Below are 22,399 nucleotides of genomic sequence, written 5' to 3' on the forward strand. Positions count from 1 at the left end.
TCTGATAGAAGTCAGATTTTTTTTAAAAGGAGAAAGTCCTGACAGCTTGTTCTACTACAGATTGATCTATTTGGAAACAAGTAACAAGTACAAAAAAAACCATACTGCTGTTTAAAAAACAATAATAATTCATTTGTATTTCATGTAAGCACTGTGATTGCTTCCTTCACAGTTCAATAAAAAACCTATTAGCAACCTCTCTACCACTGATTAACTCTGAATAAACCATATACAAGATAAATGTCAAGACAGTTATTTTTACATTTTTCTCAGATGTTTTACTGCATAATTATTTGCCTCTTTGCAACTGGCAGCTTTAATATGTCAGATTAACTAGAACAGTTTTAAGAACAGAGAAAGGCAACTAGAAATCCAAAAACCTTGCATCCATTGCTATTGGAATGAGATGTATTAAATGAGTATGGCCTCCAGCTGAGATAATATGAACTAGACATCTTTTTGAGATTCTCTCCTCAACCTATATTAATTGGGTTTGGCACAAATGGGTGTGGGATCAAAATGTTCCGTCTAAATTATGGGAAAAGGTTTCTATCTGAAATTCAATATGGCAGGTGAAGTAACGCAAAATTGCCATTTCAGTTATCAGAATAGATGAATGCCAGCATTTTAACACTTGTGCCAAATATAACTATATCCAGAAATATGCACTGAATAGTTCGCTAATCTCTTTTTTCCTTCTTCTGCAGTGTTGAACATGACTTCAGACAACAAGAAGGAAGATTCCATCAAGTTCTGAAAACACTGGATCAAGTTGAAGAGATCCCTCCAGTAGCAACTTTGCAAAAGCAACCATCTGATCACCCAGTCCCTGAGAAACAGGAATTAAGGAAAAAGACAAAGAAAAAGAAATGCTTCTGGTGGATCTGAAAACTTTAAATACTGGTTTTGAAACTCTAATAGCTGGTCTATATGTTATAGCCAAACTGCGGCCTAAATTCAACTGCTCATCCCAAATAGAGTAGACATATTGAAGCTCCATTCGGGAATTGCAGCTGGAGTTCTGTTCCATTGAGGAGTAGCAACTGGAATTATGCCTGTGGTTGAATCATCATAAACAGACTATACATTTCCATGCTTCTGTACTAGTCACATATGCTGATTCCCCTTTATACTTCCTGGTTTTTGGCAACTAGGGTTTTTACTATTATTACAATCAGAAACTGAGAAAGGAGCCAGAATTTTCAGGATTAAAGTACATTCATCATCATGACTTGGGAAAGAGCATAAACCATTTGATGCAAGGAAATTCTGGTTGTGGTCAAAAAATGACCTATTTTAAAGTGCAAAAAAAAAAAACCCCAACAAACTTGATCTAAAAAAAAACAACTCTCTAACAAGCTGTTTCAAGATCAACTAAATTGATTTTGTAAAATTAAATTATTTTAAAACATTATGACACAACCATTAAAATGATTTAAACACTGGCTTTCCTTCTCTGTCTGACACACTTATTTAGCCATCCTTTCACCTGAATATATTTTGAGAATAGTGAGTTTATAAGAAAACTTGTTCTTTGTTTTGTTAGTTTCATTTGGAATTTTTGAAGCTGCCAGATTCTGAGTTTTAAGCATATTTTATGCCCTCATTTCCTTCAGAAACTACTTTAGAACAACTCTATATTAATTATATCAGTGGTTCCCAACCTTTGGTCCTCCAGCTGTTTTGGACTTCACCTCCCACAATTCCTAACAGCTGGTAAACTGTCTGGGATTTCTAGATATTGAAGTCTAAAACACCTGGAGGACCAAAGTACATCTAACATTGTTCACATTCAAGAAGTTTCCCTCCTAAATAGTAAAATCTGGGAGACAGCATAAATGTCAAAATAGAAACATGGATTCAAAGTTTGAGAAACAAACACTATTACAAACCTAGCAAGTGATATTTTTCCAGTTATCACATTTTCCAATTAGAATTAAATATTTTATTATGTAAGATAATCCCAGAAAACACTCAATGACTGTTGGATTCCATTTTGGTGATATCATTTTTTTGAAAAGACATTATCAATAACATTAAATTGCTTATTCTAAAAAGTTATGATTTATTCTAAAAGGACGCCCTTGGAATTAAAGCAAAGAGAAAATAAACACACAAAGATGTGTTATTTGATTATAAAGAAAACATGCTCCATTTTATTTAATTCTTTGATATATCACAAGGAAATTGAAGAACAATTCACACTAGTTTCTACTTTCAATATTGTGAATTAGATTATGTTTTCATATACAAGTTGTAAAACTATTCTAGGAAAGCAGAGAATCCCTATATATGATGACAGTCTACCATACATTTGGAATGAATTCCAGGAGGTCTAAAGTGGATACTGTACACTACAGAGATTACTTTTGGTAACACTAGTTGTATAAAAAGAATATATAATGTGCTGCCAAAAATTGACTAAACCACAGCAAGATACTTAAGAGAGAATGTTTGTAAAATACTGTATAGCACATATTGCATATTCTGAAACTTCTGTACTTGAAATTACTCTCCTCCTACAGAGGAGAGTGAATTGTGAATGAAGAAAACTGTAAGAATAAAATATTCCGTCTTCTAGGAACAGGATCTAAATAAAAAGTTTGTGTACTTCTATAGTACAATAAATACCTATTCTTCTTACCCATTGTCACAGTTCTAGCAGGCTTCAGTACAGATTCCTTTCCTGATGAAATGTACTAATCTAATATAATGTTTTGTATATTTCTAGATTCTTTTACTGGCATAATATCTTTTGCAATAAATTGACTTATTTTTTTCTGTCTCGGAACTCAATAACTTAATTGTTATGTTCATGACAATTTCTCATAATCAGAACAGGCCATACATCAGCTTTCTTAAGTGTTTTTTCCCATTCCACAGCTATTCAGAATTATTCCAAAATCTAAAGCCATTTTTACCCAATTGTGTGAAAAGCCAACTCTGGGGTTGAGATGTTTCTTGCCTACTTTCCTCAGGTTTGCATCAGTTTTTACAGGATTTTCCTCATACGCTATACCAGTGGTTCTCAACCCATGGGTCCTCATGTGTTTTGGCCTACAACTCCCAGAAATCCCAGCCAGTTTACCAGCTGTTGGGATTTCTGGGTGTTGAAGGCCAAAACATCTGGAGACCCACAGGTTGAGAAACCACTGTACTATACAAATGGGAGGCTCTCATACAGTAAACTGAGCCATCATTGCATATCATTTGACCACCTGCTTACAGATCAGTGTCATGGTTTAATTTGCCTGTCACCAGGCCCGTAGCCAGGATTTCGATTCGGGGGGGGGGGGCTGAGTTTTTTTCAGGGGGGGTTTCGGGGGGGGGCTGAGTCTGAGTGAAAGAGGGTCTACCCTAGCAAACCTTTTGTATCGTTACCCCAATACCCCCATGCATATGGGATATATTGAGTATGGTGATCAGATCACGATATGAATAAGCATAACAGTTTAAATAATGCACCAGTAAGGCCTTTTCGTGAACCACCACGAGAATTTGGGGGGGGGCTGAAGCCCCTCAAGCCCCTCAAGCCCCCCCCCCCCCAGCTACATGCCTGCCTGTCACTCGCTACCATTGTAATGACCTTCTGTATGGAGCTGTTTTGATGGTGGTTTGTTTCTTATCACATTCCCTTCCTGCAGTACTGGGAATACAAGAAGGCAGGAAGTAAACTTTCCACATATACTTTCATTCATGGCTATTTGCATGAATAGCTCACAAATCGTAATATGACAAACATCCATAAAAAATATCAATTATATAAGTAGATTCAGGTTGCTGCCTTCTGCATACCTTTATCTGTATTTTATATTGAACTCAATAGAATTATTTTTATGTGTGTATGGACTGCAACTTGCTTGGCCAAATCCAAACCTGGGGGATAATGAGAAATCCCACTCCAATATCTGCAGGGCAATGGATTCCCTATATCCAAAGTATAAGATTGCATTACCTGTCACTAGACAATATACATTTTAATATGCATCACCATTTATTAAAGAACCCTGGATTTTTAAAAGTGCGCATTATTATTTTTTGAAAAAGAGGTAAAATATATTAAGAACCTCACATATTATATTAGACACATATGCAAAAGCAAAATGTTTGGGTTTCTTATCCATTTTATCTGCAAGGTAGAATACACTACATCCTCTAACTATCGATGTCCATTGGCAATTTCATCAAACTATTCATTCACTACTTTAAAAATTAGAATTATTTAAAAATATATTAAAAATTAGAATTATTTGTCTCTCATTTTCTTGCAGCAAAAAGAAAGCAACACATTAAAATAAACTATTTCACAAAAATACAAAAATTAATATAATAAAATATAAAAGATACCAATGGTCCAATTCTGCTGTTTTCAGTCATGAAATCAGAGGGAAAGGGGAGTATTCATATATTGATGAGTCATAGTACTTTGGGGAAATTTTTAGAAAGTTTTCTGATAGCTGAGTCCTGGTTATATAAATATGTACTTATTGTGTCTATTCCTGCAATTAATTTGCTTCTTGCTCTGCCTACTTCCAAGACTCAGAGAATTACGTTCACAAATTTCAAATGGTGATTACTTTCTAAAATCTGATAAGCAGCAGGGGTAGTTTCCCCTCTAGGTACTTCACAAATTTTTGGGTATCTCTTGGCACTTCGATGCATAAAATAAAGAAGGATCCTACTGCTTAGTAGAGCTTAGCTGTCATCATTTAAGGCACAATTATCATTAGAATAAAGCAACTAAAATTAACACAATAGGGTTCCTTTACATTTCCATGCTTATGAATGCCTGTGAGTTCCTTTATTCTTTTTTCTCTGTCAAAAGGACTTAGTTTTGTAAGAGAAGCACAACTGCAGGTTTTATTTTCTGAGGTTTGCACTTCCCCATTTAGTGAAAGATGGCTGTGTATCTTGGGATGTATCTTCCAGAGGTTAACAGTTAACAGATAGCTGCTTTTGAACTGTGGTATTGGAGGAAAGTGCTGAGAGTGCCTTGGACCACCAGAAGATCCAACCAGTCCATACTTCAGGAAATAAAGTCCGACTGCTCACTGGACAGAAGGATAGTAGAGGCAAAGATGAAGTACTTTGGCCACATCATGAGATGACAAGAAAGGTCAGAAAAAACAATTATGCTGGGAGAAATGGAAGGAAAAAGGAAGAGGGGCCAACCAAGGGCAAGATGGATGGATGACATCCTTGAAGTGATTGGCTTGACCTTGAAAGAGCTGGGGGTGGTGTGATGGCCGACAGGGAGCTCTGGCGTGGGCTGGTCCATGAAGTCATGAAGAGTCGGAAGTGACTGAATGAATGAACAACAACAATCTTATTTCAAGTTCATTTAAGTAAAACACACTTGCACATCCCAGTGAGGGTGGGGTAAATCAATTTGCTGGCATCCAGGGATGAGCAGGAACCATTTTTGTTGGTAACTATGGGGTGAGGGGGCATTTTGCAGACTACATAAACCAGTCATGCACCCTCTTCTTCCTCTTTGAAATTCTTCAGCTCACCTGATCGCCTCCTTTCATAGCTTGATGTGGTTACCTTAGGGGACAAGTAGGAATCCTCTCCTTCTTGGAGGTTTTTTCACCCACCCTACACTGTCACAGACTTACAGACAATTGGCTTCGGGTGGTGTTAATTAAATAGGTTCCACAGCATGCATTGGGGAAGCTATTATTCGGTGTTCTACCTACTGGCACTTTGTGTGTTGGATGGGACTTTTGAACTTTTCCTGAGAATCAGGCAATGTGGGGGCTGGGGTTGTTTACCTGTCCTTAGGGCTGGTTTTGGGGTCTTTGCCCTAGTGAGAAGCCAAAGCAGTTTTAGGGTCTTACATTCTTTGATTAGCCTTCCAGTATATGAGCTGGACTTTTGAGCAACCATGTTAATCAGAGCTTAGTGTTTTTCCCAGGGGAGGCTGGGGGCTCATGTTAGAGATGACCAACCACTTCAGCTGCTCCCAAATAAAATTGCTTCCCCAAACAATTGATTTGCAATCTACAAGAATCAGCATAAAAGGTAACTAGTTAATAAAAGTTGTCCTTATTTCATACCACTCCTGTTATCTTATCTCTTATTTACCTGATTTGATAGTAAATAACATTTGACATTTTAAGAAGTATGAGAACTGTAATATTTAGTCAACAGCATTGAAAATGTAGTGGCAAATGACCTTCAAAGCAAGTACAACCCAAAGTTTCATTTTTCGTAAACATGACACACAAAAAATAAATGAGGTCAAAGTATGTGTGCATGAATGTATGCTTATACAAGGATGATAAGCAATGTTTAGTGGGAAGCTAAAGAAACTGGCGCTGCTATTGAAAAGTTTGTCCAGTGCCATTTGGATTATGCATGGCATACTTCCTGGCAACAAGGAAGTGCCAAGTAGCTTTGACAACTTAAAACTACAAGTGAATGGAAGCAGGCCCAAGCCAGGAATATTTGACCTACAACAGCATACTGTTTGCTGAATCGTATCGTTAAGAAACAGTCACCACAAAAAACAACCATGCAACTGAATACTAGGCATCCCATACTATGACAGACTCTGCCTTTCAAAATTAGTTGGGGCTGGCAACAAAGCCTTTTCTTGGTCACTGTAGTATGTCAGGGAGAGGTAAGCAGGTGTACCTACAGTTGAAGCAAGGCTGCTGCAGACTAATACCACACTGGAATTGTTCTACCTCACTTTACAGATTAATATCACACTGGAATTGTTCTGCCTCACTATTTCTCCCTATATATTTTGCTTGTCTTGAGTGCAGCTTAAATCCTAATTCCAGCAGACACCACAGTCAATTGCAAAACTAGAAAAGTAGGCATTCTTTATTAATAGGACCTTGAAGTGGCTTGCTAATTCAAACATTAAACATAACACAATACAATACAAAAAACGCCACATAAATTCAAAAGATTTTGGAACAGATAATTCTGAAACAGATGCTTACCCTCACAGACTCTTTTCTAACATACAAGAGCAACAATAAAGCGGAATCAACATCTAAAATCACAGATGTAATTTCTAAAGTTGGCATTTTGATCTCCTGAGAACAATGTATGTTGAGAAAGGGTGTTCACATCCAGAAATTGGAGCTTTTTTGCAGAAATCACAGGTGCTAAATACACAGGAACTTTCAAAAGTGTTTCAAAACATTTATATTTAAGAGAACCTTGCAAATTCTCAAAACTTTTCAGGTCACCAGACAATGCAGTGCTGGTGGAGCAAAAAGCCTGGCCAATAGCATTAGAATAGCTTGGGCCTAGACATTTTATGTTCACATTTTATGTTAGTTATAATTTTCAATATATTATGTTTTATTAAGTTATAGTTGTTATGTTTAAGGTATCTTTTAAGTGGCATTATTCCGGGTTATTATATTGGTACTTATTGTCATTGAAGCACTGAATGTTTGCCTTTTTGTTTGTTGGAATCTGCCTTGAGTCCCTCAAGGGAGATAGGGCGGAATATAAATAAAGTTTTATTATTATTACATTAGACAGGGGGGAATGAGGCATCTGTTCTGGCATCTGGTGTGACCTCAATGTCAGCTGGTTATCAAGACCCACTTGGATGAGGTAGTATGAATGCTAATTTCTCCACACTTGGCAAATGTCCAATCATTTTTCCAATTGGGAGTGGACAAACAATGCAATCCCCATTGGATCCGCGCTATCGCTTCCCTACTTTCCTGCACACCCCATCCTCAGACAGAAGGCGAGAAAAAGAAATAACCAATCTTCCACTTAAACAAAGCTGGGACCTGCCTAGTCATGTAGGAGGCAACTCTTTATTTTCCACAGATGACCAGGCAAATGGCAGCATAGAAACCTGGCAGCTATTTCAATCATTTCGCAAAGTCACACACTGTGTACTTTTATTCTGTGGTCGCAAAGTGCTCCCTCCCACATGCCAACCTAGATAACACATTGCTTTTTGACAGTCTGGTTTTTTTATAGGAAGATCCTTGCTTGTTTCACATCTCAGCTGAGACAGCTTTCAGAAGGGATGGCTGAAATTTATGAGAGCAGCTTTGTGCATCATTCTTTGAAAGAGGAGGTTTTGGATGATTTTACTGAGATTCTTTTTTATTAGAGAAAAATAACACACTGAATGTACCTTTGGTGCTGTCCTTCTTAAGCATATTGCATGAAAAGGCTTAAAAACTCTGAAGACATTAAGGCAATGGAATAATCCAATGGAGGAAAACAAAGCTGGAGTTTGACAGTTCCCATTCAACAAGCTTTTTTGCAGAAATGTTCACAGATGACGCTAATAATATATGTTATGCACAGCCTGAAATCTAACACACAATGGAAAGCATGCAATCACTCAGTTGGACTCCAGCTGACATCATTATGGTGCCACGAGGCAAAAGCTATAATCTGGTAGCCATGGTCACAATAGATAACCAAAAATAAACATGAGGGGGGATGTAAAAGGCATTGTATTGGAGAAAATATCTAAACACAAACAGCTTGTAAGAGTGCAAAATAAATTCACAGGGATCAACACTCTACTTGCAGTGGAGATTTTTTGGAATGTTTAAATCTGAAATGAGATTGGCAGCTTGATCCCATGATCATTTAATTTGCCAAGAGCATAACTGTCTCCGTGTAGACCTTCTGATAGCACACTACATAAATGCAGTTACTTCAATGAAAGTTCTCCCATGTACAACCGTTTGATATCCCTTGGTTTAATACCATGTTTAGATGTCAAAACTTGACACTGTGTCCAAGTGCCTTCTGGCTTGCCAAATACATTGCAATCTCAGAACCAATTTCCATTTTATCACAGTTGAAGGAACCAAGACCAGCAGAAGGAACCAAGAATAAGGATTTGATGAAGTTAAGACAAAGCACTGCTTATGAAATATTTGAAGTTCTGATTAGAGCATATCTTTTACCACCTTTAATAAATAACACGTTTTCAATAAATGAAAGGAAGAGCAGCAGAGCAGTCAAAGTCTTGGACTGCAATCTGCTCAATAATTTCTTATCTCCTGGAAGAGAAGATATTAACAAAGAACTGGGCAAAACATCTATTGGTCATAGCAGTGCCCTGAAGATATATTTATTTGAATGAGTTCAGTGACACAACAATGAGGGAAGGACCCTGGCTGCCTTCTTTTCTCGTGCGTGGTGATAAGGAGACAGACCTTGAAAGGGAGAAGTTCATATGGGAGACCATCTCTCCAAGAGGCTACAAGGGTGAGTGGCTATGGCAGGCTCCATTCCTGAAGTCCCAGCCAATACATATCATAATGTTTTATCTCTGCTTGATATATATCTTGTCCTAGCAATGTAGACTGTACCTTAACAGTAAATGTGAAATGAAAAACTCACAATTAAGGCGTCATCTCTTCCCATTCTAATGACAGTTCGGTTAATGGTGCGCAGCAACTGGATCATTATTTCTTGTATGTGTTGATAAGTTGACTTCTATAAAACAAATACAATTATTTTCAAGATAATGAAGAATGATCTACAAAGGAACTGTACAGGCAGACTGGATCCTTATTATATGAACATAGTTGTACCTGTCAGTGTGGAAGAGAACTATGTGGCTGATATTTTCTCAACTCATAAAGCAAATGACTCCTTAAAACAGAAGAACAACATATTTCTCAAGATAGGAGATTGAGCCTAGTCTGATTTAAAAATAGATCTCTGCCATCCTTTGACATGTTTTTTTTAACTCTGACTTTTTAAAAACTTGGGCTTTTTTTAAAAAAATAGGGAACCATTCAAACATATACACACATGCAATCTACATACAATCTTTGAGTAGTTAGTGGAAGAGTTGAAGGAATTTAATATTTAAATTTTGCATTATTATTATTTTGTGGCAGGAATGACTTGAGAAACTGCAAGTCGCATCTGGTATGAGAGAATTGGCTGCCTACAAGGACATTGCCCAGGGGACACCTGGGTGTTTTGATGTTTTACCATCCTTGTGGGAGGTTTCTCTCATGTCCTCACATGGGCAGCTGGAGCTGACAGGGAGCTCATCTGCACTCTCCCTGGATTCGAACCTCCAACCTGTCGGTCTTCAGTCCTGCCAACACAAGGGTTTAACTCATTGCACCACCGGGGACTCCTTTGCAACAGTCACAAATTTCAAATTTACCATTTTGCTTTTATTTACCATAATTTAATATGTATCCTGTCTTTCTCTCAGCACTTGATGTGTTTAAGGCTGTATACAATGTTTTAAAAACAGATTACAATTTTAAAACTCCTACCAGCATGAAAAGCAGATTTGTTTCTTTTTATTTAGTGGTATAATAAATATTTGTATTATGAGATGACTCTCTGAATTATTTACTAAACAAAAAGCAATTTCTGTAGAATTATTAAAATCTAACGAACTCATTCCCCTCAAACATATTGATGGGATAAAATTTCTTCCATGTATTTCTTCATATACTGTATATTCCAAAATCACCTTGAGTTCCAGTTATTTGTTGAACACATGCTATAGGGTGTATACATTTTTAAAAAATGTATATCCTTCTGTTTTATTAAAGATGCAACTATGTTTCTTATCACACACAAAAATTAAATACGCTGAAGCAGCGATCGTAGAATGTCATGGCTATATCAATGCTGTGCCAGTATCATGTAATTTAGCAAGAAAGTAGAAAGCAGGGTAGTTGTAATAAACACTACCGCTAAATTAGTAAGGAGAGAAAGCATTTTTAAAACAATTGTTAAAATGTCACATTTTAAAACACATCCTTGATGTGCATTTAATCTAATTTAATTTAATCTAATCTAATTTAATTAAAAAGAGCCCTTGATGGCACAACGGGTTAAACCCTTGTGACGCTGAACTGTTGACCGAACGGTCGGCGGTTCAAAACCGGGGAGTGGGGTGAGCTCCTATGTGTCAGCTCCAGCTTCCCATGAAGGGACATGAAAAAAGCCTCCCGCAGGATGGTAAAACATCTGGACATCCCCTGGGCAACATCCTTGCAGATGGCCAATTATCTCCCACCAGAAGCAACTTGCAGTTTCTCGAGCCACTCCTGACATGAAAAATAAATTAAAATGCATATATTCAAACATTCATTTAGATTTTTAAAATGAGCAAGAGATTGGTCTACCTGTGTTTGTATAAGAAATACGACAACATCTCGTAGCTTATTTTTATTACAGAAGAAAAACAAGACACCCTTTCTCTCAATTTCATAGAAATTTTGAAAATATGCAGTTGGTAATTCATAGTCCTAAACTCCATAAATAAATCAATAGTCTTCAACTCCTTAAATTGACAGAACAATGCTATTAATGATATGACGGCTGATACAAGCAATCCCAGACTGAAGTTGGCAGAAAAGACTGTGACTCAAACTTCTACATATCTAATTCTGCTGTCAGGTTAACCTCAGGTTTCTCAGATCTATGTGGGATATTTCAGTTACTATTGACATCAGATTAAAATCACATATAATTTTGCCTCCAAGAACTAATAAAACTAATGGAGATAACTTTCTCTTTCTACATTACACTCCATGTATACCAAATGGCGATTTTTTCTAAAATGAGTGGTGACTGTAGTCCCTTATGTTAATGTGTTCACACTTCATGATGGCTGTATTTTCCAGTTGCACTTAGCTTAAATGATTTCAATTAGTCAGTTCTTAGCCTTTTAGAGGCATCAACAAATGTCCAGTTCAGTCCAATTAAGAAAAAAACAATGCTATTTGCATTTCTACTTTCTTGACCTTGTTAAAACCTCCAGAAAAGACCTGTTTGCTATTTTAAAACTTTACTATGAACAGAAAACTTCATGACCTTTTTTCTACTGGCAGTTAGAGTGCCAGGTCACACTGTAGGGTACCTCTCTTTCAAAAAGAAACACCTGGTTGTTTGGCAGATTTCCCTATTCATTTTGGTAGATCTGACATTTTCAGAAGACCTGCCATGAACTGTGGTGAGGTTTTTCCTTCCACCTTCCCTAAGAAGTTGTTGTCATCCTCTTCTTTGGCTTTGATAAAGCTAACATGTAACTCAAAGTCTGGAGTTTCATAAGAGATTTTTTTTGTCATGTCAGAAGCAACTTGAGAAACTGCAAGTCACTTCTGGTGTGAGAGAATTGGCTATCTGCAAGGATATTGCCCAGGGGGCACCCGGATGATTTTGATGTTTTTATCATCCTTGTGCGAGGCTTCTCTCATGTCCCCGCATGAGGAGTTGGAGCTGATAGAGGGAGCTCATCCACCTCTCCCTGGATTCGTACCTGCATCCTGTCAGTCTTCAGTCCTGCAGACACAGGGGTTTAACCCACTGCGCCACCGGGGGCTCAATTTCATAAGAGATATCTCATAAGGTGTTTAATTTTGCACTCAAAATCCCTGATATCAAGTACTGAATGATTGAATTAAACTCCACATTTTATTAAAAAAGGCCAGAGTCTAGTATGTAGAAGTCAGTTTCTAAATAGCAGTGTATAACGTAATTAAAGGATAACTGAGGCAGGGGGGAACAAAGAATCCCACCGCTGCGACCAGTATAACGAAATTAGCGTTGACCTTTCTGACTTTGGCAGGGGGGAAGACTTTTCAATCCCACCTCTGCCCCCAATATAATATAATTTAGACTATACGTGACGTAACTCGCCGCTGGACACCACTGTAACGTAATTAACAGCTGACCATAGGTTAAATATATCAATGACCAATGTTATTGGTAGGTATGACTGCCACCACCTCAGTTTTATTGGTCTGAGGAACCAAAGGTGTGAATGTAAGGTGTGTTTGCCCTTGGTTCTTCTATTGCTTCTTCACTGGCTGACTGGACTTTAAAGAGATTTCTATTATTGACTTGACTTAGTTCTGAGGAGATTGACAGACTGAAGCTGACACCAGTTAAAAATGAACTAGAAAAGGTTTATTGATCTTTAAACAAATATCAACTCATAAAATGAGCGGTACAGAAGCATAATTCAGTTGTAGAGACTTAGTTGGGTTAAACAAATAGTTCCACTGACAGTAAAGCTTTTAAACTGTGAGTTTCCTTAAACACACTGCTCTATTCTTAGAAACAGTATCACTTAGAGAACACATTCCTATCTGTCTCACACACAGGGCAATAAGCTCTCTTATACTTTCCCTAAGTATAAGAAGACAAGTCTTTCTTTTACTGGCCCTCTCAACACAGTAAAACCCTAGCCCTTGTCTCAACCTTATTCCCCATCCTTAAGGCTCACTTAAAAACTCTTCTTTCTCTGTCAGAACCCTATTTAGCTTCCTCTCCTAAAAATCCCTTCCTTCTGTGTCTGATGTCAAGACACTTCTCTCCCTGTCAAAAGCTGACAGCCTCCTTCCCTCTAATACCGACTCCTCCCCTAATTGCTCTGACCAATCAGGAGTCGGCTTGACTCCTCCTCCTGCTTCTGCCTGTCTTTCAAGATGACAGCCACTGATAGTCAGGCTTCGGCCTGGTCGCCTTAAAGGTAGATTTCACTACACAGTGGTTCTCAACCTGTGAGTCCCCAGATGTTTTGGCCTTCAATTCCCAGAAATCCTAACAGTTGATAAACTAGCTGGGATTTCTAGGAGTTGTAGGCCAAAACACCTGGGGACCCACGGGTTGAGAACCACTGCTATATACAAATGCACAATTCAGAGTAAGGTTTTCATTCTGGGGTCAAATATAATGGGTATCGGACAGTGGTTCTCAACCTGTGGGTTTCCAGATGTTTTGGCCTTCAACTCCAGAAATCCTAACAGCTGTTAAACTGGCTGAGATATCTGGGAGTTGTAGGCCAAAACACCTGGGGACCCACAAGTTGAGAACCACTGGTATAGGATATTCCCACCTCATGCTTTACTGAAAACAGATATAGACTCCTTTCACAGAGAATACTACAGAGGCAAATGAATTTCTCTGGATAATTACCAAATGAAACACTATCTGCACATGTGGATATATGAGACATAGAATATATCCTCTTAAAGTAGGAGAAAAGCAGAACTAGAAATGTAACTTTTGTGACCACAACTCCCAGAAATCCCAAATGAATAAAGATTAAACTAAAATAAATTATATTGCAATTTAAAATGTCTGAAGTTTCAGTGTCAAAAGACCAAGATCCTGCAGACTCACAGGGGTCTGGAAATGAGGATTTTGGACAGGAGAGTGTTGTTAACCATGAAGCTCAAGATTCTGGAATGGTCAAGCCTGCATTAGATGTGTCTGTACAGACAGAGAAAGAGTTTGGGTTCCCAAGGGAGTCAAGGTCGGAATGTGAAACGAATGTGTTAATTGGGGATCCATGGGAGAAGGAGCCAGATTTGTCAACAAAGATATCTTGGGGGGGGGGGGGGCTACTCTCAAAGATTCATTGACAAGAGGGCTCCTCCCGAGGCTTCTCAAGGGAAAAGGCATGGGGTTTTGACTATATAGGAGGGCAACCTATATGACTATATATGACTATATAGGAGATTGTGCTTTAAGAGGAACCAACATTTAGTTTAGAGAGCAATTCCTGTCTTGTTTTCAAGTTTCTTGTGCCTTGGATATATATTCGTGTTGAGATTCCTATAACTTTTCGTGCCTTGGAATCAATGCTCAAGTTTTGTTCCTGTATTTCATGTGCGTTGGTTTTGTGTTCCTGGATTATTTTGGAATCACAGACTCTTACCTTTAAATCTTGTCATGGTCTTGGCATTCCTGTGTCCTGAACTCAATGTTTGGATTCTTGTTTTACATGTTTAGGTGACTCTTTTTATGGAAAATACTTTATACTACTTTTAATCATTTTTTATCCTTTTGCTGAAGCTATTTTTATTCTTCAATAAACTGCTTGTTTATACACAACTTTGGTGTGTGACATTGGGTTCAAAGGTGCTTTCCCAGCCCTGGTGTGCAATAATGTCTCTCTATCGTCAGGTTTGATCACAGAGTGTCTAAACTTAATATTTTAGCTAATGAAACAGAAACAAAAACTTCAATTTTAGACCTCATGTATCAACTACATTTGGTATCTCCCAAGGAAGTTTCTCTATCTTTAGCTATGGACTGAACATTTAAAAACCATTTTTAACAAAAAAAAAATGATATTTACACTTAGATTGTTATATTATCTGTCTGATGCTCAGGATGTGACTTGTCTAAGGACTTGATCACATTAAGCGATAATCTGTTTCTGAGCCCGTTTGCATACAAATCTTGACAGGTCCTATCAAATGACGTTTTTCATCAACCCATTGGAAACTGTGCAAAAGATGGCAGAAATAGAGCATTTGGACACGGGATTCATATCAGAGGTTCAAATCCAGGGAGAACGCAGATGAGCTCCCTCTGTCAGCTACAGCTCCCCCTGTGGGGAGACATGAGAGAAGCCTCCACAAGGATGGTAAAACATCAAAACATCTGGGTGTCCCCGGACAATGTCCTTGCAGATGGTCAATTCTCTCACACCAAAAGCAACTTGCAGTTTCTCAAGTTGTTCATGACACAAAGAAAAAGGTAAAGGTTTCCCCTCACATTAAGTCTAGTCATGTCAGATTGTCTGGAATTCCTTACAGCCAAAGACTATGCCCCTGTGAAAGAAATGAAGTAGAAACAATAGAACTCATTTTATTGAAGTACTGTTACTACACAGTGCAACATAAAAAGAAAGGTAAAGGTTTCCCCTTCACATTAAGTCTAATCATGTCCGGTTCTGGGGGGTGATGCTCATCTCCATTTCTAAGCTGAAGAACTGGCCTCCAAAGTCATGTGGCCGGCATGACTACATGGAGCACCATTACCTTCCCATCGGAGCAGTACCTATTGATCTACTCACATTTTTATGTTTTTGAACTGCTAGGTTGGCAGAAGCTGGGCCTAATAGTGGGAGCTCACCCCACTCTCTAGAATCGAACCACCAACCTTTCAGACAGCAAGTTCAGCAGCTCAGTGGTTTTACCTGCTGTAACACCAGGGGGACCCAACATGATAGCAATCACAATTTGCTAGTTCCCACCAAATCACAGCAATAGTGGCTCTCAATTGTGCAGATGCAAGATCTACAAATCTTGTGATACTACACCTGTGAATTTTCATTGAGCAGAGAGTGACGTATGCAGAAATTACAACAAATTGGGAAGAGCAAAGCCTCTGTGGTGTGATGAGTCAAATTGGATTACTTTAAACAGCAAAAGAAATCATGTGATGGGGGTGTATGCATCCTGTTGTTAAAGATGCATAATGATTAAGCGTTTTAAAATTTAAATGTGATGAGGTCCCAAGGCCGCCCAATGGGTTCCTATGACTGATGGGAATTTGAACCACGGTCTTCTGGACTTCTAACCCAACATTTAAAACACTATACCTTGCTGGTCCTCAAAGGCTGATGTCCTCAATATATATTTATAAATATTTGGGCTGATCAGCAAGTATTGATTTTTCAGGAGACTATTAATTTTGATTAAGTTTAGTTTATATGGAATTTACATACATTTTGAGGATTGCAAAGAATTCCAGTCAAAATGTCATTGAAATAATAATTGAATTTATGGACATGAAGTCTGGGTATAGTATGTTGTGATATTCTTCTTTATTAAACTATAGAGGTGAGTTTTTAAAAGTAATGTATTCAATCTGCAGTAAGCAGCTCATACTTAAAAGAGTGTCTTCGTAAAGCAAGTAATTGTTGCTTTATACAAACAGAAGGAGAACAGAATCCAATGTTTTCATGTTTAACATCAATATGGCTTTTTCATATCAAAAGCATAACAACTTTAACTAATCAAAAGCATAGTTAAATCCCAAACTAATAGTGTCAAGAATGGTAATAATAAAGAGGACCACTGACTGTAAGTTCTTTATGTTACTAGATAAGTGACAAAACATGAAAGCACATTATGCAATTCATGTCATGTTTCTTCTAAAATTATCGTTTTCTTACACTGTACTTTAGATATCAAGAAAGCAAGAAAATTAAGTTTAGAGTTATAGCCTTATTTATGCATATTGTAGCATATCAATTTATAAAACCTATATATGCATGTGTTTTATTTCATTGTATTTTATATTGTGCTCGTTTTTATGTTTGTTTTTAGGCACTTTGTGCCATCTGTAAAATGCCTTGAGTCCATTCCAGGAGATGGCTGCGGAATATAAGACTAAAGTTGTTGTTGTTGTTGTTGTTGTTGTTGTTGTTGCCATAAGTCAAAAACTACCTGAAGGCACACAATACAAATAGAATGAACTACTGACCAATTTACAAAATGTGAATATGGTTTAGAGACCAGGAATTTTCTTTAAATCTGTATACTTCCCACTCATGCCTCTTAGAACCCCACATATTCATTTGTTTGCTTAAATACTGTTTTAAAAATTACATCAGTACAGACATATAGCCACAATAGAGCCAAACATACATTCAAACAAGTGGTTAATCATGGTTGAAGCCAACCTGACATGAATACAGGTAGCTAACCATGGTTATACCAAATCTCAACATTATGGACAATCTTAACAATCTCTACAAAAAGGGAGATTGCAACATAAATCTGATCTCTAGACCATGCTTTATGTGTATACTATTTAACAATAAAATAAATGAAGCCAATTTGGGATTGATGACATGTCAGGGAAAATTAACCAGAAAATCAGGAGGGTGAAATTGTCTTTCTGTATCTATCATCACACTGAAAACTGTGAAAACTGGTCCTATCTGTCAGGGCCCTGTTATATTTAGAAATTAAATGAGAGTCATCAGCATCAATATTTTACAACTTAATCAGCACAGGCTTGCAACCAACTGGAAGCAGCTACATAATCATTGCTCTCATCAATACTCACTGCAGTTTGACAACTGAGAACCTCCAAAATGCTGTTGAGTAATTCAATGCAATATTTCTTTTCTAGGAATAGCATCTGTGTCTCTTCCTTTGGATCCAGTAATTCCTTCAGTTCTTTAGTAATCACAGGGAGCAGAATGTCTCTACATTCTGAAAAGAAGACATTTCTTTTAAAGTAGAGTAGAAATGACAGATATTTCCATATTCAACTCTCCCTGTAGGCCTCTCCACCAGCAGTACCCTAATTCAGGTGTTTTTCCCCCCAATTAAGAGCCTTCTTGTTTTTCCCCCTTCAGCATCTTGTCATACATTTCATTCTATAGAAATTAATTTTCTAAACAACTATGCTGTGCAGGAAAAAGCCATATTGCACCTACCCTTCACTTAGTAGTAGCTGATTTGAACAGATTACAGTACACCTTCCTTCCAAAAATTCTACTTTTCATGTCCAATTTAGGTTGCCAGATGGGAGAAGATTAACATGTTTCCAATAACCATTAAGAGAAGAAAATGTCCATAAAATGTTAATCTTACATATTTTTACCATAAAGCAAAGCAAAGAAATCAAATGGTATGGATAACTAAGCAGAAGCAGATGTGGTAGGAAATAGCTAGCTATGGTCTCCCTTCATTGAAATCAAATATGCTTCATGGATAATCCCTGAAAGCGCTACCATGTATTTAAGTCATATAATAATGGGGTATTTGCACACAATTTCAGATTCCGGAGAAGAAAGAAAGAAAGAAAAAAGTCAGTATCTAAACCAGATATCCACCACTTCCATATTTTCATGATCATATATGAATGACATGCAGAAAAGGGTAGTCTTTCTACTCTTCCCTAAATGTTATTGCTCCTATTAAATATTATCTTCAACAGAAAAAAATACATTTCCTCCAAAAGCCTATTTTATGATGCAAGAAAAACTATGGTAGACAGGAAATATAAAATAGTATAGAAAGCCTTGATAAGACAATAATATTGCAGGAGAAAAGGAAAACTCGTTTCAAATGGAAATATTTCTACTGGAATTCCATTCTATGCCATTCAAGTGGAAATTGATTACAAACAATAGGGGTTTTTTTAAAAAAAAAAATAGCACGACCAATTTATGTACAACTAAAAAGTTTCCCACATGTAGCTTATGACAGATAAGAGGATTATATATCAACTCTAGATTTTATGGTATCTTGTTGTATTAGCCTAAAATAGATGTTTTCTTCCATCATAGAGTTGCTGTTTAAACATAGTATGGTGATTAGTGTGGAAATCTTCCTCATTTCACTATTCAGACATTACTAAGAGGGAGGGAACACCAGATAGCAGATGGTGTCCATCAGAAATAGGATAACAGGTACAGCTAGCTAGAGTAAAATAACAGCATACGTGAGTTTTAGAACCAAAAAGGCAAAATTAAGTCACAGTTGTAGGTGGGGAGGTATGTATAATGCAAAGAATTGGTGGGGGAGGGGGTGTAGACAAAAGGTGGTAGAATACAGAGTACTACAAGTAGAATTATTTAATGCAGTTCCTTTGTCCTCTCTACTCCACTTCAGTTCCCTATATCTTGGAATACTGTTCTTAAGAGATTTAGGATTCAGCAGGATGAAATGATGTAGGTTCATGGAACTACAGTAAAAAGGATAACATGGAGGTGTATCTCCTGCTTTTCTAGGGATCAAAAGTGGAAGAACGGGGATCTAGGGATTGAAAGTAGAAGAACATTGCTGCAAAATAGATGCTGATTCTTCTTAAGCTTCCATTCCATTTCATTCTCCATAAATTTCAACCACTGACATTAATAATTGAGGTATACTTAGCAAGCACAATTTAGTGCATAACCTGAAGCCTTATTTTTGTGCACATTTTAATTTTAAATACACTTTAGCTTGACATCCCTGGTGTATCGCTTCAGCTTGTTTTGGGTGAATTGATATATCTATGGAAATATATTGTTTTAATTATTTATTTTGGGAATTTATTACCTAATCACACTTTCATGACTACAAAATATATAAAAACAACATTTTACAGTGCCTAGTCTGAACATCTCTGGGGAAGAAGGTTTTTATGTCACAAGTAAGGTAAATTTGTTCTCTGACCCAATAAATAGGAGTTCCAAGGCAGCTCTCCAAGTTCTCAATTGTTGTTTTTAATGCTTGCAAAGGTTTTTTAAAAGTAAAGTAAGAGAAGATGGATTGAGTGCAGTTATGTAGCTATGGAATTAAATGTCTTTATCATTATGAAAATTGGGTGGGTGGGTGGGTGGGGGGAGGCAAGGCCTGAAATAGCAAATGTAAATTTTTGTATACAGAACTATTAAATACCTACATTCCAAGTTAGAATCATAGTGTTAAAAGAGACCACCCACCTCATCACACAAGGGCTTTTTGGCCCCTTGTTCCTCTTCAACCGTGGAACCTGCCAAACACCATCACATGATGCAGGCCATGACCTCACCCGATTGATGACCAAAGTGGCAAGGAAGCATCACAAAAAGTTGCCTCGCCAACCACAGTAAGGCAAGTGACTTTTGGGTAGCTCCAACAGAGCTACCTGCTTTTTTTCAGCCTTTGCCTCTGTGAGATATGGTGCCTTGCCCCAATGTCCCCTAGTGGTGGGGAATGAGGGAGGGTGTGCGGGTCGCCGTTGTTTTCATTGCTACAGTTTCCCCTGTCTGATGGGGAAGAAAAAGGGCACCTTGTCCTAATGCCCCAAAATGATGGGGAGGGGAGGAGGAGGGTGTGTGAGTCACAGCAAGGCACCACATGCACCTTCCATTTTACCAGTGAGATGGAACAAAATAGACGGGGGCATCAATATTATGAGGTCCCATTAGGGTTATACAGTCCAACCCTATTCTGCCCTGCAGGAAAATGCAATCAAAACACTCTTGACAGGTGAACATCCCATATCTATATAAAAACCTCTAGAGAAGACAGCATATTTCACTGTTGAATACCACACTCTGAGGCAGCATATTCCACTGCTGAACAGCTCTTATGGTTAGGAAGTTCTTCCCAATGTTTTGTTGGAATTTATTTTCCTGTAGTTTGAATCTGATACACTAAGTCTCTGGAGGAGCAGAAAACATGCTTACCCCCTCCTCAATGTGACATCTTTTCAAATATTTGAATGTGGCTATTATGTCCCCACTCAGCCTTCTTTTCTCCAAGCTAAACATACCCAGCTCCCTCAGCCGCTCCTCATAGCACATGGTTTCTAGACCTTTCATCATTTTGGTCTCCCTTCTCTGGGCACATTCAAGCTTGTCCTTTATTCCTCTTGAATTGTAGTGCCCAGAACTGGACACAGTACTATTCCAGGTGAAACCTGTCCAAAGCAGAATACAGAACTAAGATTTCCCTCAATCTCAACACTATGTTTCTATTGATGCAGCCTGGAATCAATGTGAATCAAGAAGAGAACTATCTAAGAAGTAGAATGATTCAGAACGATGCAAAAATTCAGTGTACTAAAGATGCTTACAGCTTAATGATTACATAGAATTGGCAGCTATATCTCAGTTGTGCCATGTAAGGATGGATCAACACTGCAACATAATCCAATTTCAGAATGCAGATTACTTTTTAAACTGGATTATATATAAGTCTACACTGCCAATTCAATGCAATTAATCTGCATTCAGAAACTAGATTATATAGCAGTACAGAAGGGCCCTGAGTCAACATAGTTACTCACAACTTTTAAGCCTAACCAAAGCAGGCTCAATAAAATCAATTGCTGTAGGCTAAATTAATGCATATGTACATCTGATTCATTCATAGGTCTCCTCTAACAGGGGCTGTAGGACTAAAAAGTCTCTTATTGTAGTTTGAAGTGGAACACAGCGAATATTTTCTAGGAATTCCTAGAGACTGAGGTTCGGTTTATTATTGTCTGGCATTGTTTCTCAATTTCTGGAGGAAAACAACATAGCAAAAAAAATCATAATAGAGGTGATTTTTTTCCCACCATATGTGATTCAGCATCAGTTTCATACAGGCCTTAAAAATCTCTCAGTGGTACACAGTCTAACACATATACATAAATATATATATAAGAAAACAGTAATTTGTTCTTGTCACTCTTCACTACACATAATTACAAGTTTGAGTGGTGTGCATAAGAGAAAATTAGACTTTGCAGAAACTGACACAAAGTAGGACAAAATATGCCAGCTATGCAAAATGGATTTCTTGCTATTTATGGCACATTGTGAGCCAACTCATCCACATTTTCCATTACTCATATGAATATATTAATGAATATTCAAATTACCATGTTAATCTTTGCTATTAAAATGATGTAATCGTTATCTTTCCAGACCTTAATTTGGCTATAGTGACTTTTTAGTAGTGTTAATAGAAATTTATATAATTGTTTATATTCATTTCACTTAAGATTTCTTTAATAGCAGACATAATCATAAATTAATCTATTGTTTCCTCTATCCCAAAACTTATAGTAACTGCTTTTGAAATTGTTTTTACCTATAAAAGTGTTTTCAATATGTAGTTGTGCATAAATTCTCATCAGTTGTGCATAAATACTCATTCTATGGTATATATTGTATATCTTCAAGAACAGC

At 37.4% G+C, this 22,399-nt stretch overlaps 2 protein-coding genes across 5 annotated transcripts in view; one reads left to right on the forward strand and one right to left on the reverse strand.

Annotated features, from left to right (window-relative positions):
* INSYN2B (inhibitory synaptic factor family member 2B) overlaps positions 1 to 2,791 on the forward strand; it is a 107,269-nt gene extending 104,478 nt beyond the window's left edge. For 2 of the 4 annotated variants that reach the window (XM_060765025.2, XM_060765026.2), the window contains exon 4: positions 708 to 856. In XM_060765025.2, coding sequence (XP_060621008.2) covers positions 708 to 757 — 50 coding nt within the window. In that variant the 3' untranslated portion in view covers positions 758 to 856. Of the gene's footprint in view, positions 1 to 707 lie in introns of all 4 variants that reach the window. The other 2 variants (XR_010909201.1, XM_060765023.2) reach the window with 2 other exon arrangements.
* DOCK2 (dedicator of cytokinesis 2) overlaps positions 1 to 22,399 on the reverse strand; it is a 343,321-nt gene that overhangs the window by 218,805 nt on the left and 102,117 nt on the right. Inside the window, exons 26-27 of the mRNA XM_060765022.2 lie at positions 17,809 to 17,957; positions 9,355 to 9,450 (exon numbers count right to left, since the gene is read on the reverse strand). Of these exons, the coding sequence (XP_060621005.2) occupies positions 9,355 to 9,450; positions 17,809 to 17,957 (245 nt within the window). The remainder of the gene's footprint in view (positions 1 to 9,354; positions 9,451 to 17,808; positions 17,958 to 22,399) is intronic.

The sequence above is a fragment of the Anolis sagrei genome, chromosome 2 (genome assembly GCF_037176765.1).
Source record: "Anolis sagrei isolate rAnoSag1 chromosome 2, rAnoSag1.mat, whole genome shotgun sequence".
Taxonomy (NCBI): Eukaryota; Metazoa; Chordata; class Lepidosauria; order Squamata; family Dactyloidae; genus Anolis; species Anolis sagrei.